This window comes from Passer montanus, unplaced genomic scaffold (genome assembly GCF_014805655.1).
Source record: "Passer montanus isolate IOZ18808 unplaced genomic scaffold, ASM1480565v1 scaffold127, whole genome shotgun sequence".
Taxonomy (NCBI): domain Eukaryota; kingdom Metazoa; phylum Chordata; class Aves; order Passeriformes; family Passeridae; genus Passer; species Passer montanus.
This window is the reverse complement of record NW_024359499.1, coordinates 1,002,915-1,018,429: the sequence shown is the minus strand read 5'-3', so window position 1 is coordinate 1,018,429 and position 15,515 is coordinate 1,002,915. Positions and strand designations below refer to the sequence as shown.

The 15,515-nt window shown below is 50.6% G+C and overlaps 1 protein-coding gene across 1 annotated transcript in view; it reads left to right on the top strand.

Moving 5' to 3' along the window:
• The window catches only part of LGR6 (leucine rich repeat containing G protein-coupled receptor 6), a 152,007-nt gene that overhangs the window by 117,032 nt on the left and 19,460 nt on the right, over positions 1-15,515 (top strand). The window contains exons 7-11 of the mRNA XM_039698583.1: positions 8,644-8,712; positions 10,392-10,463; positions 11,630-11,701; positions 12,732-12,800; positions 13,700-13,771. Coding sequence (XP_039554517.1) covers positions 8,644-8,712; positions 10,392-10,463; positions 11,630-11,701; positions 12,732-12,800; positions 13,700-13,771 — 354 coding nt within the window. The remainder of the gene's footprint in view (positions 1-8,643; positions 8,713-10,391; positions 10,464-11,629; positions 11,702-12,731; positions 12,801-13,699; positions 13,772-15,515) is intronic.

Genomic DNA, 15,515 nt, shown 5'->3' with positions numbered 1-15,515 from the left:
ATTAGTCGAGTCTGTAAATGCAGAGCAGAGCTGGAACCTACCAACTCCTCTGGAGAGCTGGATTTTCTATGGGAGAGGAAAAAAAAAAGAAAAAAAAAGAAAGAAGTAAGAAAATTAATAAAAAGTGCACCTTGGGCAATGAAGGCAGGAAGAAGGAAATGGGAAATATCTCCAGTACAGCTCATACAAGGGTTGTTTAACACTTTAAGGGCCAGGGAGGCCTTGCTGTTCTCCCAGAAAACTGTCTGCCAAATGGTACCTTGCTCCTCAAGTGGATCTCTCTCCATCAGCATGCTCAATTTGAAGCCTTTTGTGCAGTCTCTTGATGCTAATGCCAAATCTGTACAATTCCCAAGGCAGCTGATGGATTTGACCCCTTAAGGACACCTTGTTTGCTGCACTGAGCTGCTCTGGTATTTCCTCAGCATCCTGATGCTCCAGTGTCAGCACAGATCCCCAGGCAGCTCACCAGAGCTTGGTTGTGTCATCCCAAGCTGCCCTGCCAGAGGATGGGAGGGACTTCAGGAGAGGCTCAGTGTCTTGGTTTGAAAAGCCAGGTATCTGCTAAGGAGGGCAGGAACCTCCCTTGAAATGGAAAATGTAAACTCCCTCCCTCCAAATTATAATTTTTGAAATTAAGGGGGTCTCAGGCAAAAATATGGGAACAGGAATAACAGTTCTTTACTAGGGGAAAAAATAGAAATGCAGAAATACAAAACAACACGCAGAATGCACAGCCCAGCCACATCTTGCAACCTAAGGCACTCAGGTACCCAGATTGAGGGGACGGGGAAAGGAAGGGGACTTGTGGTTTCTGGAAAGAGGGCCACAGCTCAGGGCCTGGGCTGCATGAGTCCCTGTGCCCAGCCCAAGACAGAGCTATAAAGTTCACTGACTGCTCTGACCATTGTGTAAGTGGAAAGTGACTTTTCCAAACAGTGAGAGTCACCTGTAAAACTGAACTGGCAAACACACCTGACACTGTCTAGGTGTCTCCTCAGGCCCTCCTCCCCATTTGCTGCAGCTTCTCCCCCTAAGGCAGGAGCCTGGGCTACCAGGAACACCCCTCCCTGGTGCAGCTCAGCTCTGAACCAGTTGGTGCCTTGTAACCAGGCTGAGTTTTGGCAGAACACAAGGCCAGTCAGACATAATATTTTGCAGGTTTATAAAGAAAAAAGAGACAAAGTGAAAGCAGTTCAGGTGAAAAGGTAGTTTTGGAGGTGCTGCACTTTTCCATGGCTCCACTGGAAGGCTCATTTCCATCACAGGACTCTCCCTGTTCTCCCTTTGCCCACTAGACCTCTTGTACCTGGCCAGCTCTGCAGCCTGGCCCCCCCACCACTGTTCTTGCAGCCTTGGGGCCTCTGTTTTTGCAATGAGCAACAGAACTGGGCCTCTCCAAGCTCCAGCCTCTGAGCCTGCACACATGCTGTGACCCATCACAGGTCCTCAGCTCCTCTGGCTCTTTGGGCTTCATTTTGCCCAAGGCCTTTCCCTGTTCCAGAGCCTTTCCTGGAGCAGCTGTCTGTGCCTCTTCCTCCCGAGGTGTGTGATGTGGAGGGATGCCTGTGCAGAGGAGGAACAGCCCTTGCAGGCAGCAGAAGGGCAGCAGAGGCAGCAGGGGCATGTTTCCACCATGGATGTGCTGATGTACAGGAGCTCTGCTTCCATCCCACGCTCCCTCCTGCCAGCAGCAGAGCTCCAGGGGCTGATCCCCAGCCATTTGTGCACCTTGGGCAGCAGGTAGAAATCCCCAGCTTCTTTTCTGCAGTTGGGGAATGCTCTGCTGGAGACCAGGCTTCCCTGAGCTTTGCCTTCCTCTCCAGCCTGGCAGGGAGCCCCCTCCTCCCTGCCTGCCTCCTGAGCCATCAGCTCGTGGATGTTTCTGTGTGTCCCACCGAGGTTCCTTTGTGTCTGAATGTGCAGGGCAGAGTGTTAAATACAACATTTATCTATCACCTCTGTCAGTCAGAGAGCAGACAGGAGTCCTGGGTGGAGCAGCCACACACTGGACACTGCTGGGGTGTTCAGTGGAGGTCAGAGCTGCACTGGGAGGGACTGGTGGCTGCAGGGGTGCAAGGCACAACCCACAGACAGTCAGCAATGGACCATCAGTGCCACAGAAACCCTGTGAAGTGCTGCAGCACCGTATCAGTGAGAAGCTGAGATGTTTCCAGGCCAGCAAAATTAATCCTCATTCAGAGACTGCTGCTTGCTCCTGGCAGGAATCATGTACTCTAAGTACCCAACAACCTTCCCACAGTGGGCAGCCCATCTCTGCACCTTTGGGACACACATGCACTCCTCAAGTTCCATCATAGCCTGGCTTCTCCTTATAACTTGCAAAAAAAAAAAGGGGTTTTCTAGGGCGTGATTAATGTCCAGTGAAAACACTGACCTTAGCAGATGAATCCCATGGTGGGTCTCTGCAGCGCATGTGAACATCCCCTTCTTCCTTTAGGGGGTGGGCACATTGCCAGAACTCAGACAAGTGCTCTGAGTCCTTCCACATCCCCCTTGTCTCCTCTCACTTCTTATAGCATTGGCAGCATCTCATCCCCCAGGCTGAGCTGGGCAAGGGCACGCACACACTGCTGCCACTCGTGGTAATCACATATCCTCTGAACAGAGAGAGACACAGCTCTCTCCCAGGATTTTCCTGGGAAGCTGTGAGAAGCTGTGACAAAGTTCAGAGAAGAGAATAAGAAACAATTCTTATCTCCATTTGCTGCACCTGTTGTTGTGCAAATGTGGAATGTGTTATAGGAAATTACCAAAGAGTAGTTTCTTAATTAGACACTAGATAGTGTTTAGATTAATTGACCAATTAAGTTAAAGCTGTATCAGTCTGTAAGAGCTACAAGTTTCTTAATAGTATAGTATAATATAGTATGACAGAATAAAGCAATTGATCAGCCTTCTGCAATCATGGAGTCAATGCTAATTATTCCCCATTCAGGGGACTGTTGCCACAATAGCCACTGCCAGGAGAGTGGGCTTTGGGCTGGAGCTACACAACAGAAAGTGTCGCAAGCATTCAAAAAACCACTTAGGGAGCTTAGGGACATATTCTAGTGTGGGGTTAATGCTTGTACTCCATGATCTTGGCTTTTCCAATCTTAATGAATCTGTGTTCCCATAAAATACTGATTCTGATTGGTGCAGTTACTTTTCATATTTGAACTGAGCTGGCAGCTCAGCCACAAGCCATGAATGGATGTATGGAGTCTGGGTAAAGCTGTCTGCTCAGCACTGGGCAAGAGGTCAAACTACATGGTCACCATGGCCCCCTTGGGCTTCCAGACTACCAATTAAATCATTTCCAGTGCTTGATTTGCCCACAGCAACCAGCACAACTAGCAGAGGCAGTAATTACATTTACTGGCAGCTTGATGAGGTGCCAGCACAGGACAGGTGGAAATGCAGGTCCTCAGAGGAGGCTGCACAAAGTCCCCTCCAGGCACCATGGTAACATCTCCAACCCCACTGGGACTGAAATAGTCAGCAAATGTCCTATCTACAGCTTCTAATCTCACTTCATCTTCAGGTTTATTAGCTGCAAATTTGTGGTGTTTTGTGGCTTATGGAAGAATTTATAGTACTATATAATTTTTTTTTTTTTGGCTTCCTGTGTGGAACCACTAATAGTTCCTAACAGGCAGAAAATTGACCTAAGACTCTTTCCCCTCCTTCTCTCATTTTGGCATGACTGAAGATATTAATAGTTCCAGGCTGCTTGCTGTCAGCTTCAAATCACCCTGGCAGTTAAAGCCCAAAATAACTGGGCCTTTGATGTCAACTTACTTTTATTTCTAAATAAACAACAGTGTTGGTTAAGATCTTCCAAATATGAAGCTATAGGCTCCCTCTAGCAATAAAAACAATGGAAAGCCAGCCAGTTGACTGTGTCTTGGGCAGACTGGGTGACCTTTCAGAGGCTTTCATCTCAAGTTGAAGAGCAGACAAGGCTCCTCCTGCCATCCCACTGCCATGCTAGAGCTGGTAACTTTGAGCCTAGCTGAGGAAAGGGATTATTCACAGCCATTGCCCTTGCACATCAGTTCTGAACTTCTTGCCTGCCTGACTTTGCTTTCAAAAGCCCTTGATAATGGGGAAAACTCCCTTATGTCATGCTCATTATCTTTAATTTTTTTTGTTGTTGTTGTGAGCTTCCCTATTGCTTGGCTTAGCATGATGTGTTGCCATCCTTCCACCAAGTAACGCTGCCATTGATCTGCTTTGGACCAAAAAGGACAGCACTCCACTGCCAGGAAACCCCACACACAAAGAGACAGGAGAGCAGACAGGAGTCCTGGGTGCAACAGCCACACTCTGGACACTGCTGGGATTTTCAGTGGAGATCAGAGCTGCACTGGGAGGGACTGGTCAGACCCCAGAGCTGGGGCAGCACTGCCAGGTCCAGCTGTCTTGGGCCAAAAGGCCTCCGGGGCCACCCCAGCCCCTGCCACAGCAGCTCAGGGGGAACAGTGAAGTGGCTTTTTGCAGCTTTCCCTGCTTCATCTCAAATCTGGAAGCAGTGGGAAGGTGGCAGAGTGTGGAGCTAGGGAAGCAAAGCATTGCCCAAGTACCTCAGGTGAGGCAGGGAGAGGAAAGGAACCCTTCAAGGTGTTTGCTCCAGCACTTCCATTTCCTACATCTACCAGCCCCTGGAGAGGACTTGTGATTGATGGGCAGTTCCCTGATATGCTCAGGAGAGGAAATTTTGTTGCCACTGGAACCAAAAAGCAAAATCCTCTCTGACCCACAGAGCTGTGGGTCCTTCCAATCTGCCTTGACCCTGTGCTGGGGAAGAAGCTCTGGAGATCCACCAGCAGGCACATGGGCTGGGCCAAACTCCCCATGGGACAGCAGGCAGAGAGGAGATGTCTGGGCCAAATGGAGCCTGACAGCACCTGTGGAAAGACCTGAGGACTGGATTTCACCAAATGAACAGAAACTTCCCCATGGACAGGAACACCCTGGTGGAAGTTGAATGCTGTTTCTGGGTCATTGCTTGGACCACAGCTCAACTCCAGTTCTGTGAAAGAAGAAGAGACAGGAAAACTTTTTCATGTCATGGTCTGGGTCTGGGCTTTGGGAAGAGTGGCCCCACTGCAGGGAAGAGATGGCACCTGAGGACTATCCTGAGTGCTGGTTTCTTCCAGCCCCTCCAGCCAGCTGAACCCCATGAACTGGGCAGAGCTGGGCCGGGAGCTGCCCTGGGGACAAGTCAGGGCAGTGAGAGCAGCACGCCATCCAGAGCAGGCACCTGGGAGCAGCACCCAGGGACCTGCTCCCCACAGCAGCTGGGCTCTTTCCAGGAGGGAGGCTCCCCTCCCCAAAACCCAGGAAGCAGGGCAGGAGCGAGCACAGGCACATTGACTCCTCTGAGCAGAACAGAACGGGGTCGCTGGCAGCCGGGGTGCAGCAGCGTGAGTACACCTGGTGCATTTCCACTTCCCAACAAGCCCAGTGGCTGCCAGCATTCCAAGATGGGCTTTTACCCAGCGGGAGCTGCTGAACACAATGAGTGCTCTTTGTATGTGTCAAGTGCAGAGGGGAGGGAGGCCCCAGGATGCTGCCAGGGCTGGGAACGGTGTGTGTTCGCTCAGGAAGAGCTGGTCCTGTACGTACTTGCTCACATGCGGAGGTACAAACAGAACCTTCATCTGCTGATGAAAGACCAGCCTGCCTGGAAGAGGTGCAGGCTGGAAAGGAAACACATTTTTAAAGACAGGAGCAAATATTACAGCACGATGAATTATTCCTTGTAAATAATACCAGTTGTAGATCTAAGATCCCTTGTTCTGCTAGTGAATCACAAGTGAGCCAAGGCTCCTCTCTGCTGGGCAATGCTTTCCATCTGTTGGAAGCCCACAGAAACAGCCCTGTGCCATCACAGGAAGCCTCCACAGTGGCAGTGACACTGCAGTGATGGGCTGACTGTCACCTGGGGCTGGGGCTCACAGAGCCTCTTCTCCAGAGACCATCCCTTGGCATCACACAGACTCATCCCAGCCCCAGTTTGTGGTGCCGGGGAGGGAAGTGGCACAGGCAGACACCCAGTCTTGAATGACCTCTGCAGCTTCTGCTCCCTGTGGAATCTCCCTCTAATTTCAGGGAGTCACTGCAGGGTGAAATTTTTAAAGGTATTATGCACCTTATGTGCATAATTTGGGGTTGTCAGTCGACTTAGGCTGCTAATGCCTCTGATTTCAACCGGTGCAGGGATCTGGAGGTTAATCAGATTTGACTGATGCTTTGAAAATGCCCAGTGGGGTCCTGCCTGCACTTCCCATTGCTTGTTCACTTGGGAAATGCACTCCTGTATCTTCCTGAGCAGCAGAGAAAGGATGTGTCGTTACCAGTCCTGCCCCTGGTAACCAAGCCTGTGCAGTGAGAGTCCTCAGCCAGGCCCTGATGGAACCCGGCAGGTGCCATCTACAGACACTGGCCAAGAGCACCCAAGCAGCTGATAGGGAGCCACAAGCCAAGAGTGAGGCTATGGGCAGTCATGTGTTGGGCTATTTACCCTTGAACAGATCAATTTGGGCTCAAGTGGGGAAGTCTGAGGAAAAAGCACTGATCTGCTTGGAGCAGGATGAGAACAGAGTGTGTCAGAGCAAGTTCAGGGAGAGGCAGAGCTCTCCTGCCTAATAGATGTGAGGAGGTGACACCACTCCTGTTCCACTCCTGGGCCCTGGGACAGGCACAGCAGCTTCAGGTGTGCTGGGGCCCTGCCACCACTCTGCAGGGTGGGCAATGGGCAGGCAGAGCTCAGGGTCTCACTGCCAGCCCTGTGCTCCTCCCCTGCTGACTGCCAGCACTGCCAGCTATCACACAGCATGAGCCCTTTCTGGGTCCTGCAGGAGCAGGATTCACCTGCTCAATTCTCTACACAGAGTACCTGCATCCAGACCCCTGTGTAACTGGAGGAGGGGAAATGGCCCTCAGTGTCAGGGGACAGACCCTGCCAAACCAGGACCTGCCACAGCACCTGGGCTTCTCAGGGAATCCAGCAGCAAGGTCTGGTGTGGACCATGTCAGAGCTAAACCTGACAAAATCCGCCCACAACAACCTCATTCCATATTTTTCTCTTGGGTTTGTGCCCCATCTTGTAATTCTGTGATAAGCATTCCCTAAGACATAAATCATATAAACTGGAAGTCCTGGAAGGACCTATTTGGAGAGACTCTCTGGGTTGACTTCCCATGTAAACACCTTCAGGGCAAAGCTGAGCTGGTGCCATGGAGTCGTTCCCAAGCAGGGGCACTGGTAGTGAGAGAAGATGTAAGAGACAAGGGGGCCAAGAGAGATCATAACATAATGACCATGCCTGGGCCAGAGGATGAGAATTACAGGGTAATTGGGCAGCAGCCCATTGCTGTGTAAATGCTCAGTTATTTCTGTTCCATAAACCACAATCCAGGTTACATGGTAATTACTTTGAGGTTCATTAAGTGTAATTATACAGTAATCTCCAGGAGCCAGTAATCATGTTCCAAAGTATCTACCACTTAAACCTGGTGAGTGTCATGCAGGTAGGAAGCAGTCGCATGGCTTTCAGACTTCAGTGAACTGCAAAGTGGGATGGCCAGGACAGGGCCAAATGTTACTGTGACAGCTGAAATTGCCTTCCAAGGAGAAAGTTTGGCATGCTAGAGAAGTGCTGCACACCCAGAGCCCAGCCAGCCTCCATGGGCACCCTCCAGCCAACTGCAGGATTGGTGCCTTTGAAGGGCTGCTTCTCCCAGTTGCCAGCAGTGCCCCAAAAGTCAAATAAATCCTTTTCCAGAGGTTAAGCCCATCCTTGGAGAACAAACACAACTCTTGAGATTTCATTCAGACTCAGATGTCTCTTTTAGTTGCCAAGTCAGGGTGGGTAAATTCTACAACTGTCATTACAACCAACATAGTATATTTTATTTATTTCACTACACAGCAAATTAGACTTAATGCTCAACAGTGTCAGTAATTCTTGCACATCACTTCCAGCTTTGGCTCACAGATTCCAAAGTGGGGTTGGCTCCAACCATCAGAAGAAGACCTAAGTCCTCCCACAGACTCCTCTTCCCACTGTTCCCAGCCACAGCATGTCCCAGTGGCAAGGAGACCCAGTGTCCCAAAGAGGGGAATGAGGAATGTCCCCACTGAGGGGATGGTCCCTGATCCCCTCTGCACCACAGAGCAAGGGGGCCCAGAGAAGCCCTTCATGGGCCTCACACAACTGACCCTGACCATGTTTCTTGTCCTTCAAAGAACCCCATTTTGACCTGGAGAGGCAAGAAAAGTTACTCAGAGCCAAAGGCCTGGGGCTGAGTTCCTGGGAGAAGGGACCAGGGCCCTCAGGAGATGGGGAGCAGCTCCAGTGCCCAGTGCTGGGCACGGGACACTTGGCAGGGAGAAGCTCCATGGCAGCAGCCGTGGCTTGGACTGGCTCTCACCTGACAGTGCTCCCAGCAGGAAATATTCCTGCTGCAATATTCATGCTGCAGAAATGAGTGAGATTGTGTTTCCAGGCAGTGGCTGGATCAGCATGGTAGGAAAAACCTGTCTCCCATGTTAAGGACCAAGTTCCCAGCTTCAAAGGTCGAGTCCCTATAGAAATGTTAATTAATGTATTTCCCTTCTCTGTCTTTCAGGGATCTGAACTACAACGAGCTGCTGGAATTCCCCGGGGCTATCAGGACACTGGGCCGGCTGCAGGAGCTGTGAGATTTTCCATTTATTCCTTTTCAAACCCCCTCCCTGTGGGAGAGTGACCAATAAAGCATCATGTGTGCTCTAACTTAAGGAGAGCACTCAGTTCAAGCCTTTCTTTTCCTTCCCAGCCCTATCCACTGCCTCAAAGCAGTTTATCCCTCGATTTCCATCCCCTGACCAGCTCCCATCACCTCGGAGGGGAGTGGGAGTCTCTGCCAGCCTTGGAGCAGGTTCCTCCTGCTGCTCCTCACTCTCCGGTGGCATCTCAGGAGCTCAAATTCCATCTGTTCTCTGCCTGCTTCTGATGTCCATTCCCCAGCTTGGGACCACAACCTGGACTTAACCTTGTTATTGTGAGGCCACAGTTTCTGCAGGCACTGTGCCACCTCCTCTAATGCAAAGAAACTGTTTTATCTCCTTTAGGATCAATTTATAATACAGAATTACCAAAGTTTATGACCATTTTAGTAGATAGCTCTCCTTCCTCTAACTCATCAGCCTGGTAGACACTAAAAATAAGAAACTATCCCACTTATCACCTGAAGGTAGAAGCCCCAGGGTGGGTTGAGTTGATGTGGATCCACAGTTCCTGTGTCACTGGGGCCAGGCTGGGGTGGGACAAAAGCAGCTGCTCTCATGTTTCTGGGAGCCTTGGAGTAAAAATCTGACACTACTTTTTTCTTTACTGGAAGAATTCTGGTGAGATTTCTGTGTTCAGCCCAATATCATCATTATCCTCACCTTCAAAATGAGAATAAGATCCTCAATCCCCTTTGAGACGGCTTTTGAAATGCCTTTACTAAAGAAGAGGCAAATTCCAAACAGTCATCAACTAAATCACCTGCTCAGACTCCTCTGGGATAAACAGCTTGGACATCACCCAGAGCTTGATCCTAGTCCTGGACACAGGAGCCTGTGACTGCCTTTGCTGTACAGGAGGTCAGAATGTGGCCACATTTTCTGCCAAAAATGTTTGCTGATAGAAATTTTCACAGAATTCACAGAATCACTGGGTTGGAAGAGACCTTCAAGATCATCGAGTCCAACCCAGCCCCAACACTTCAACTGAACCCTGGCCCCCAGTGCCACATCCAGGCTTTGTTAAACACACCCAGGGATGGGGACTGCACCACCTCCCTGGGCAGCCATTCCAGAACTTTATCATCCTTTTAGTAAAAAACTTTTTCCTAATATCCAGCCTGTATTTCCTTTGACATAACTTGAGACTGTGTGCTCTGGTTCTGTCAGTTGCTTCTCATGCTTAACCAAAAATATCCCAGCTAGAGCTTCAAATCCTTTAAAGTCACATGGGATGGTAATTCCTGGCACACACTGGTTGGCAGCTGTGGGGCTGTTATGGAAACCATCCACAAAAATTGTAGTTCCTGGTGGATAGAAAATCTTGGTTTTGGCTTGCTTCTGTTTCCTGACCTGTAAAGTGTTAAACCTGAAGTCCTTGTACCCTCGGTGGGGTTGGTGGAGTCACGTAAGGAACACCCACAGAGTAAATGCAGCAGATTGTCCTGCCAAACCACAGAGCTTGTTCACCTGTTGGATGATGCTGCACCACCTGGGAAGGAGCCTATATCTCCTATCTGATTAATATTTTGAAGGCTCACTGGCTTTAAAAGTGTTGAGAAAAGAAGGTTAATTTAATTAATATCAAGATATTTGTTTCTCCCAACAGTGGTTTTCACAACAACAACATCAAAGCTATTCCAGAGAACGCATTCGTTGGGAATCCCCTCCTCCAAACAATGTAAGAAAATTAAGTAATGTTTCCTACATCTTTCTATTGACAGAAAGGGGCATTTGCTGCTGTCTTTAGCTGGGATTTCTGACAGTGGTCAAATGACAACAATCTGATATTTGCTATCCGTGTGCCAAAGCAGGCTGAAATTGCTGCTTCTCAGCTCCTTCTCAGAGCTGCTGTGGGTTCTCCTTTCCCTGCAGCTGACTTTTGCTGCAGCACAGGCTGATGGCAAGGAAGAACAAAACACAGGTGGTCTGCATGGAAACCACCTAAGCCCTGGCTGACATCTGCTGATGTTTATTCCCTGTGCTCAGAAAAGCTGCTGGCCAGCCACAGCAGCAGCCACACGTGTCAGAGAGCTGGGACTCCAGATCCCTGTGTGTGCCCAGACCTGGGACACAAAGCTCTGCAGATAAACACACCCAGCTGTCAGGTCATTTCTGCTCTGACCCAGGCACAGTTAGGGATGTTTGGATACTTCTCTGAACAACACAGATATTGAAAACCATGTCAAGTGACAAAAGCTCTGCTTGTCCAAACTGGACTTAAATTATAGAAATATCAATATCTGGATATAGAAATATCAATATCTGGAAAGCCATGGTGAAACCATTCAGTGCTCCAGCCAGCACAACCAGCCTCCTCCCCATCTGCTTGGGCAGCATCCAGTGAGTGAAGATGGGGGGCCCATACATCCAGAATGTTCATCTCTGCATTGTATCTGCCCATCTAAAGTCTTCCACAGTTAGTGGGGGGGGAAGTGCTTCTTGTAGGAGGTGACTGAACTCCTCCCCTTTCTCACTGGGTCTCAGAAGGGCTCACTTCACTCACTGACAAGTGGGAAAGGTGCTGGTGCTGTGTGTGAGACCACAGGTGTCCTCCAGTTCAAGGTGTATCTCAAGGACTGAAGAAGGGTTTTACACCTTTCCAGCCCATCTGGTTCAGCAGGACCTCAAAGGGCCCACTCAGAGCAGCAGGAGACCTCAGTTGTAGCAATGTCCAGCCCAAACAGGACAGTGGGAGAGCCTGTGTTTATCTGGGAACAAGAATTCCTCACAGCACTGCAGCACCTCCTGCATGGCTTGCTGCTGTAGCTCTGAGGCTCTTGACCTGTAACAGCATCTTCTCTTTGTGTGCAGCAGACTCTGACCCGTTCCTCTTTCCCATTGCAGCCATTTTTATGACAATCCCATCCAGTTTGTTGGACAGTCTGCTTTCCAGTACCTGCCAAAGCTCCACACTCTGTAAGTTCACCAAGCACAACAGAGGTAACACCCAAGGTCCAAGCCCTGCATACTGGGCACCTTTGTGGCCTCTTCCCTCCCTTCTTCCAAGAGCCCCTGTGCCAACTGAGGACCATGAAGCCACTCTCTTGTCCAACCCCAAAGGCTACCAAGGACTAGACACTGCAGATGTTTTCTTCTGAGGAAGGATAATTTTGAAAAGGGCATTTTGGAGACAGTCCTAATTCCTCCTCCCCACACAGCTGACAGGCACTGAGGCTTTCCAGGGCCTCCACAGCTGTGCCAGGAGCAGCAAAGTGCCACACAAAAGTGCCACACACAAGTGCCACAGCTTTTTCTGCTGTTGCATAATTGCCCAAACAGAAGGACACTGAAGGTGTCTGCCTTCCTCCACAAGATGGAGAAGTGGAGGAACATGTCCCAGCACCATGGCACAAGTCATATTACTGGGCAGCCAGCAGTGGCACTGCTTCCTTCATATGTTTGGCCCTGGGCCTGCTCCAGGGCCACCAGCACAGGCTGGGCACCACCTGAACCACAACAGCTGCCCCATGCTGGCATTTCAGCCAACCTGTTGTGGCACAGCACTGAAAATACTGAGGCAGAGGCAACCTCATAAATCTCTATTTATAAGCCTCACCCAGGCACATAAAATAAATCATTCAAATAGCTCTGCATTCTTTAGATCCAAATGCATAGACCCAAGGAGGCTTGGGTGGGATGCCCTGCTTACATTCCCCATGGTAATTGTTTGGGGTTTTTTTATTTAATTTGGGTAGAGATTGTGCCAAGAATGTCAGGGGCTGGGAGAGGCTTTGAGCTTGCCAAGTCTCCTTGCATGGAAGTGCCCGGCTCCATCTCGCTGTGTCTGCACAGCATCTGCTCCAGCCAGAGGGACACGCCGGGCCTTGATCACATCTGGGTGTGAGGAAGCAGATTTGCCACCGTGGCTGATGGGTCTGGAACCCTGAGCAGCTGCACGTGCCTCCAGGTGCTCTGCCCACCTCACTTCCCCCTGGTTTCTCTGCAGGTCCCTCAATGGAGCCACTGACATCAGGGAATTCCCAGACCTCAAAGGCACCACCAGCCTAGAAGTTTTGTGAGTGGCACCTCTCTCCCTCTTACCCTGCTAGCTGTGCTCTTCCTCCTCCAAGGTGGTCCAGGCTGTTTCAGTGAGGACAACTTTCCCAGTGCTGTGCAGTATTCAGCTCTGCCTCTCCCTGGTCGCTCACCCTTCTGCTTCGTTTCACCCCTGTGGCTCCTGAACACAGCTTTCCTCCCTGTGAGTGGCTCTCTCGGTACTCTTGAGTGTGCTCCAGTCTTTTGTTTGTTTGTTTGTTTTGTTTTTTCCTTCCTTCCCTCCTGCACCTGTGAAGGAGTGAACCTCTGAGTGCAGTGTTTCTGCTGCACCCCAGTGTCTCTGCCCATACTGGAACCAGCACCGTGGTGCAGTTCAGGAAACATCTGCCACCCAGGCTGGGGCTCCTGCAGCTGCTCTTGTCCCCTCCCCATGCCCCAAGGCCTTGGAGGACACACTGCCCTGCCTACACACAGTTCTCCTCTCTTGGACACCGTCCCCACGCTGAGCCCAGACTGGGAGCACCCCTGGCCACGGTGGGACCTGGCCCTGTCTCGGGGACACAGGGACACACCATCCATCCCTCAGACACAGCTGCTGAGGCACTCCTGTCCAGCCTGGGCAGTGGGAACAGGGATGGCAGAGCATGCTACAGAGGCCACTGCCACCTGCCCCCAGCTGGCCAAGGACAGCTGTGAATTCAGTACTCAGCAGTGGCCCAGAACTCTTCACATTCACCTCAGCCAGGTCCAGCAGCAGTGCCTCTTTCCAAAACTGCCAGGCAGGATTTTATCCTCTCCATGTATTTTATTGTCCTACTGATATTGTCTCTCCTGCCACTATCTGGCAGCTGGGCTTCTGGGTCACAGAAGTGCTGGCTGTCAGCAACACCATTTCTTGTTTCTCCTCCATCCCTCTAGGACCTTGACCCGGGCAGGAATCCATTTCCTCCCCAGAAGGATGTGCCAGCAGCTGCCCAGCCTCCGAGTCCTGTGAGTAACCCATGTCTCTTACAAAATGCCCTCAGGAGCTGGGCTTTCCTTTTGTCTAGCTCAGGGAAAGGACCAGCTGTGGAAGACCATCCTGTGGTTCTTGTTCCCATCATCTTTTCCATGCAGAAATCACCACCTTCTTAATCCCTACTCTGAGCTCTTGCTTGTTCTTCAGCTTGCTGCTCCATCCCAGCGTGCTGCGCTGGTCCCAGGGCTGCAGTCAGGCACATCTCCTTGCTCTGCACCAGCAGGACCTGTCCCCTCCCATGCAAGGGGAGTAGAGAGAGTACAAAAGGAGATGGGTAAGAATGGCCACAGCACCTCACAGTTCCCAGCTGAAGCTCTCAGCCCAAAAACAAGGGGGAAATCACCTTCACCCTCTGCCCCAGCCTTGGCTTGCTGCAGTGGGAGCTGCAGCAAGTGCCATCATCTGGAGGGAGGATCCTGTTCACATCCCAGGAGGGATCAGGTCTGACCTGATGGGGACCTGTGAGGCCACAAGGCCACATTTCCTCACATGGGGCAGCACAGCCAGGTCAGGGTTTTGCTTGGTCTCTGTTTCTTTGGCTCTGCCTGTTTAGCAAGGCACTGAATGATGCTGGGGGGTCATGCTTTGTCCTTTAGCTTGGTACATGATGAAATTAACATCCCAGAAAGGTTCTGCATCATCTCAGGAATCATACCCCTGATTCCTGAGATCCCCAACTATGTTTGCACTCAAAGACATCCTCAGGAAATGAGTCATGAGCCAGATTTATACAAGTTTGCAGCCTTAGGGCAACAACAGGCTTGCCTCTCATCAGTCTTTATACAAGCAAGCTGAAAAAGAAAACAAGTTTGTTCCAGGAAAGCAACAGGAGTGAATTCTTGATCACAGAAATTGGAAACAAGAGTAAAACACAAAAATAAAAGAAGACAATTTGTAACTTAGGAGATTACAGGCTTTTGGTTCCAGATGTCCCTGTAGGGAAGATCTCTCATCTTTAGACATCTGGACCAATTCAATGGATGACTTGCTACAAAAGTGCAGCCTCTGGGCTGGCCCAGGCTGCCGGGTCCCAGACCTCTGTTTATGTTTGCAGTTATCAGAGTGCAAGCCCTCACAGCAGAGCCTGTTCTTTGTGCTTACACCCCACCACCATGTGGGAGAGTTTTGTTGGGACACACCAACTTGTTCCTTGTCCCTTGTCCCTTGTTTCTTTTCCCTAGTGAACATTCCTGACACTTACTGCGTTGCTTTCAAGGTTTAGAGAGAGAGAGTGAGGGCCAATGTTTGTGCATGTTTCCATCTCTCTTGCCTTTGAAATGCCTTGGGCCCTGTCCCCACAGAGCCAGGGGCTGCTCTCTGCCTGTCCCTGGGCAGCCACAGGAGCTATGGCTGTGACACATCTGGCCATAAATGACAGAGGTAAGCTGCATTTCCAGGTGTGGATTCTCTGCAAGGACCCTGCACAGGGACTGTAGAGCCACTGAAGGGGCTGAGGGTCACAGCCATGCTGGGATGCCCCACACAGGCAGGGCAGCCTTTGGCATCAACCTGGCAGCATCCTGCTGCTTTCATCCAGAGCTCCTGCATGAAACTCTTCGTGTAACCATGGTACACCCTGAGGTGGAAGGGAGCCACAAGGATCACTGAGTCCAGCTCCTGGCTCTGCACAGAGCACCCCAACAATCCCACCCTGGCCCTGACAGAGTAGTCCCAATGCTCCTTGGGCTCTGGAAGATTTGTATTTCTCCTCAAGCA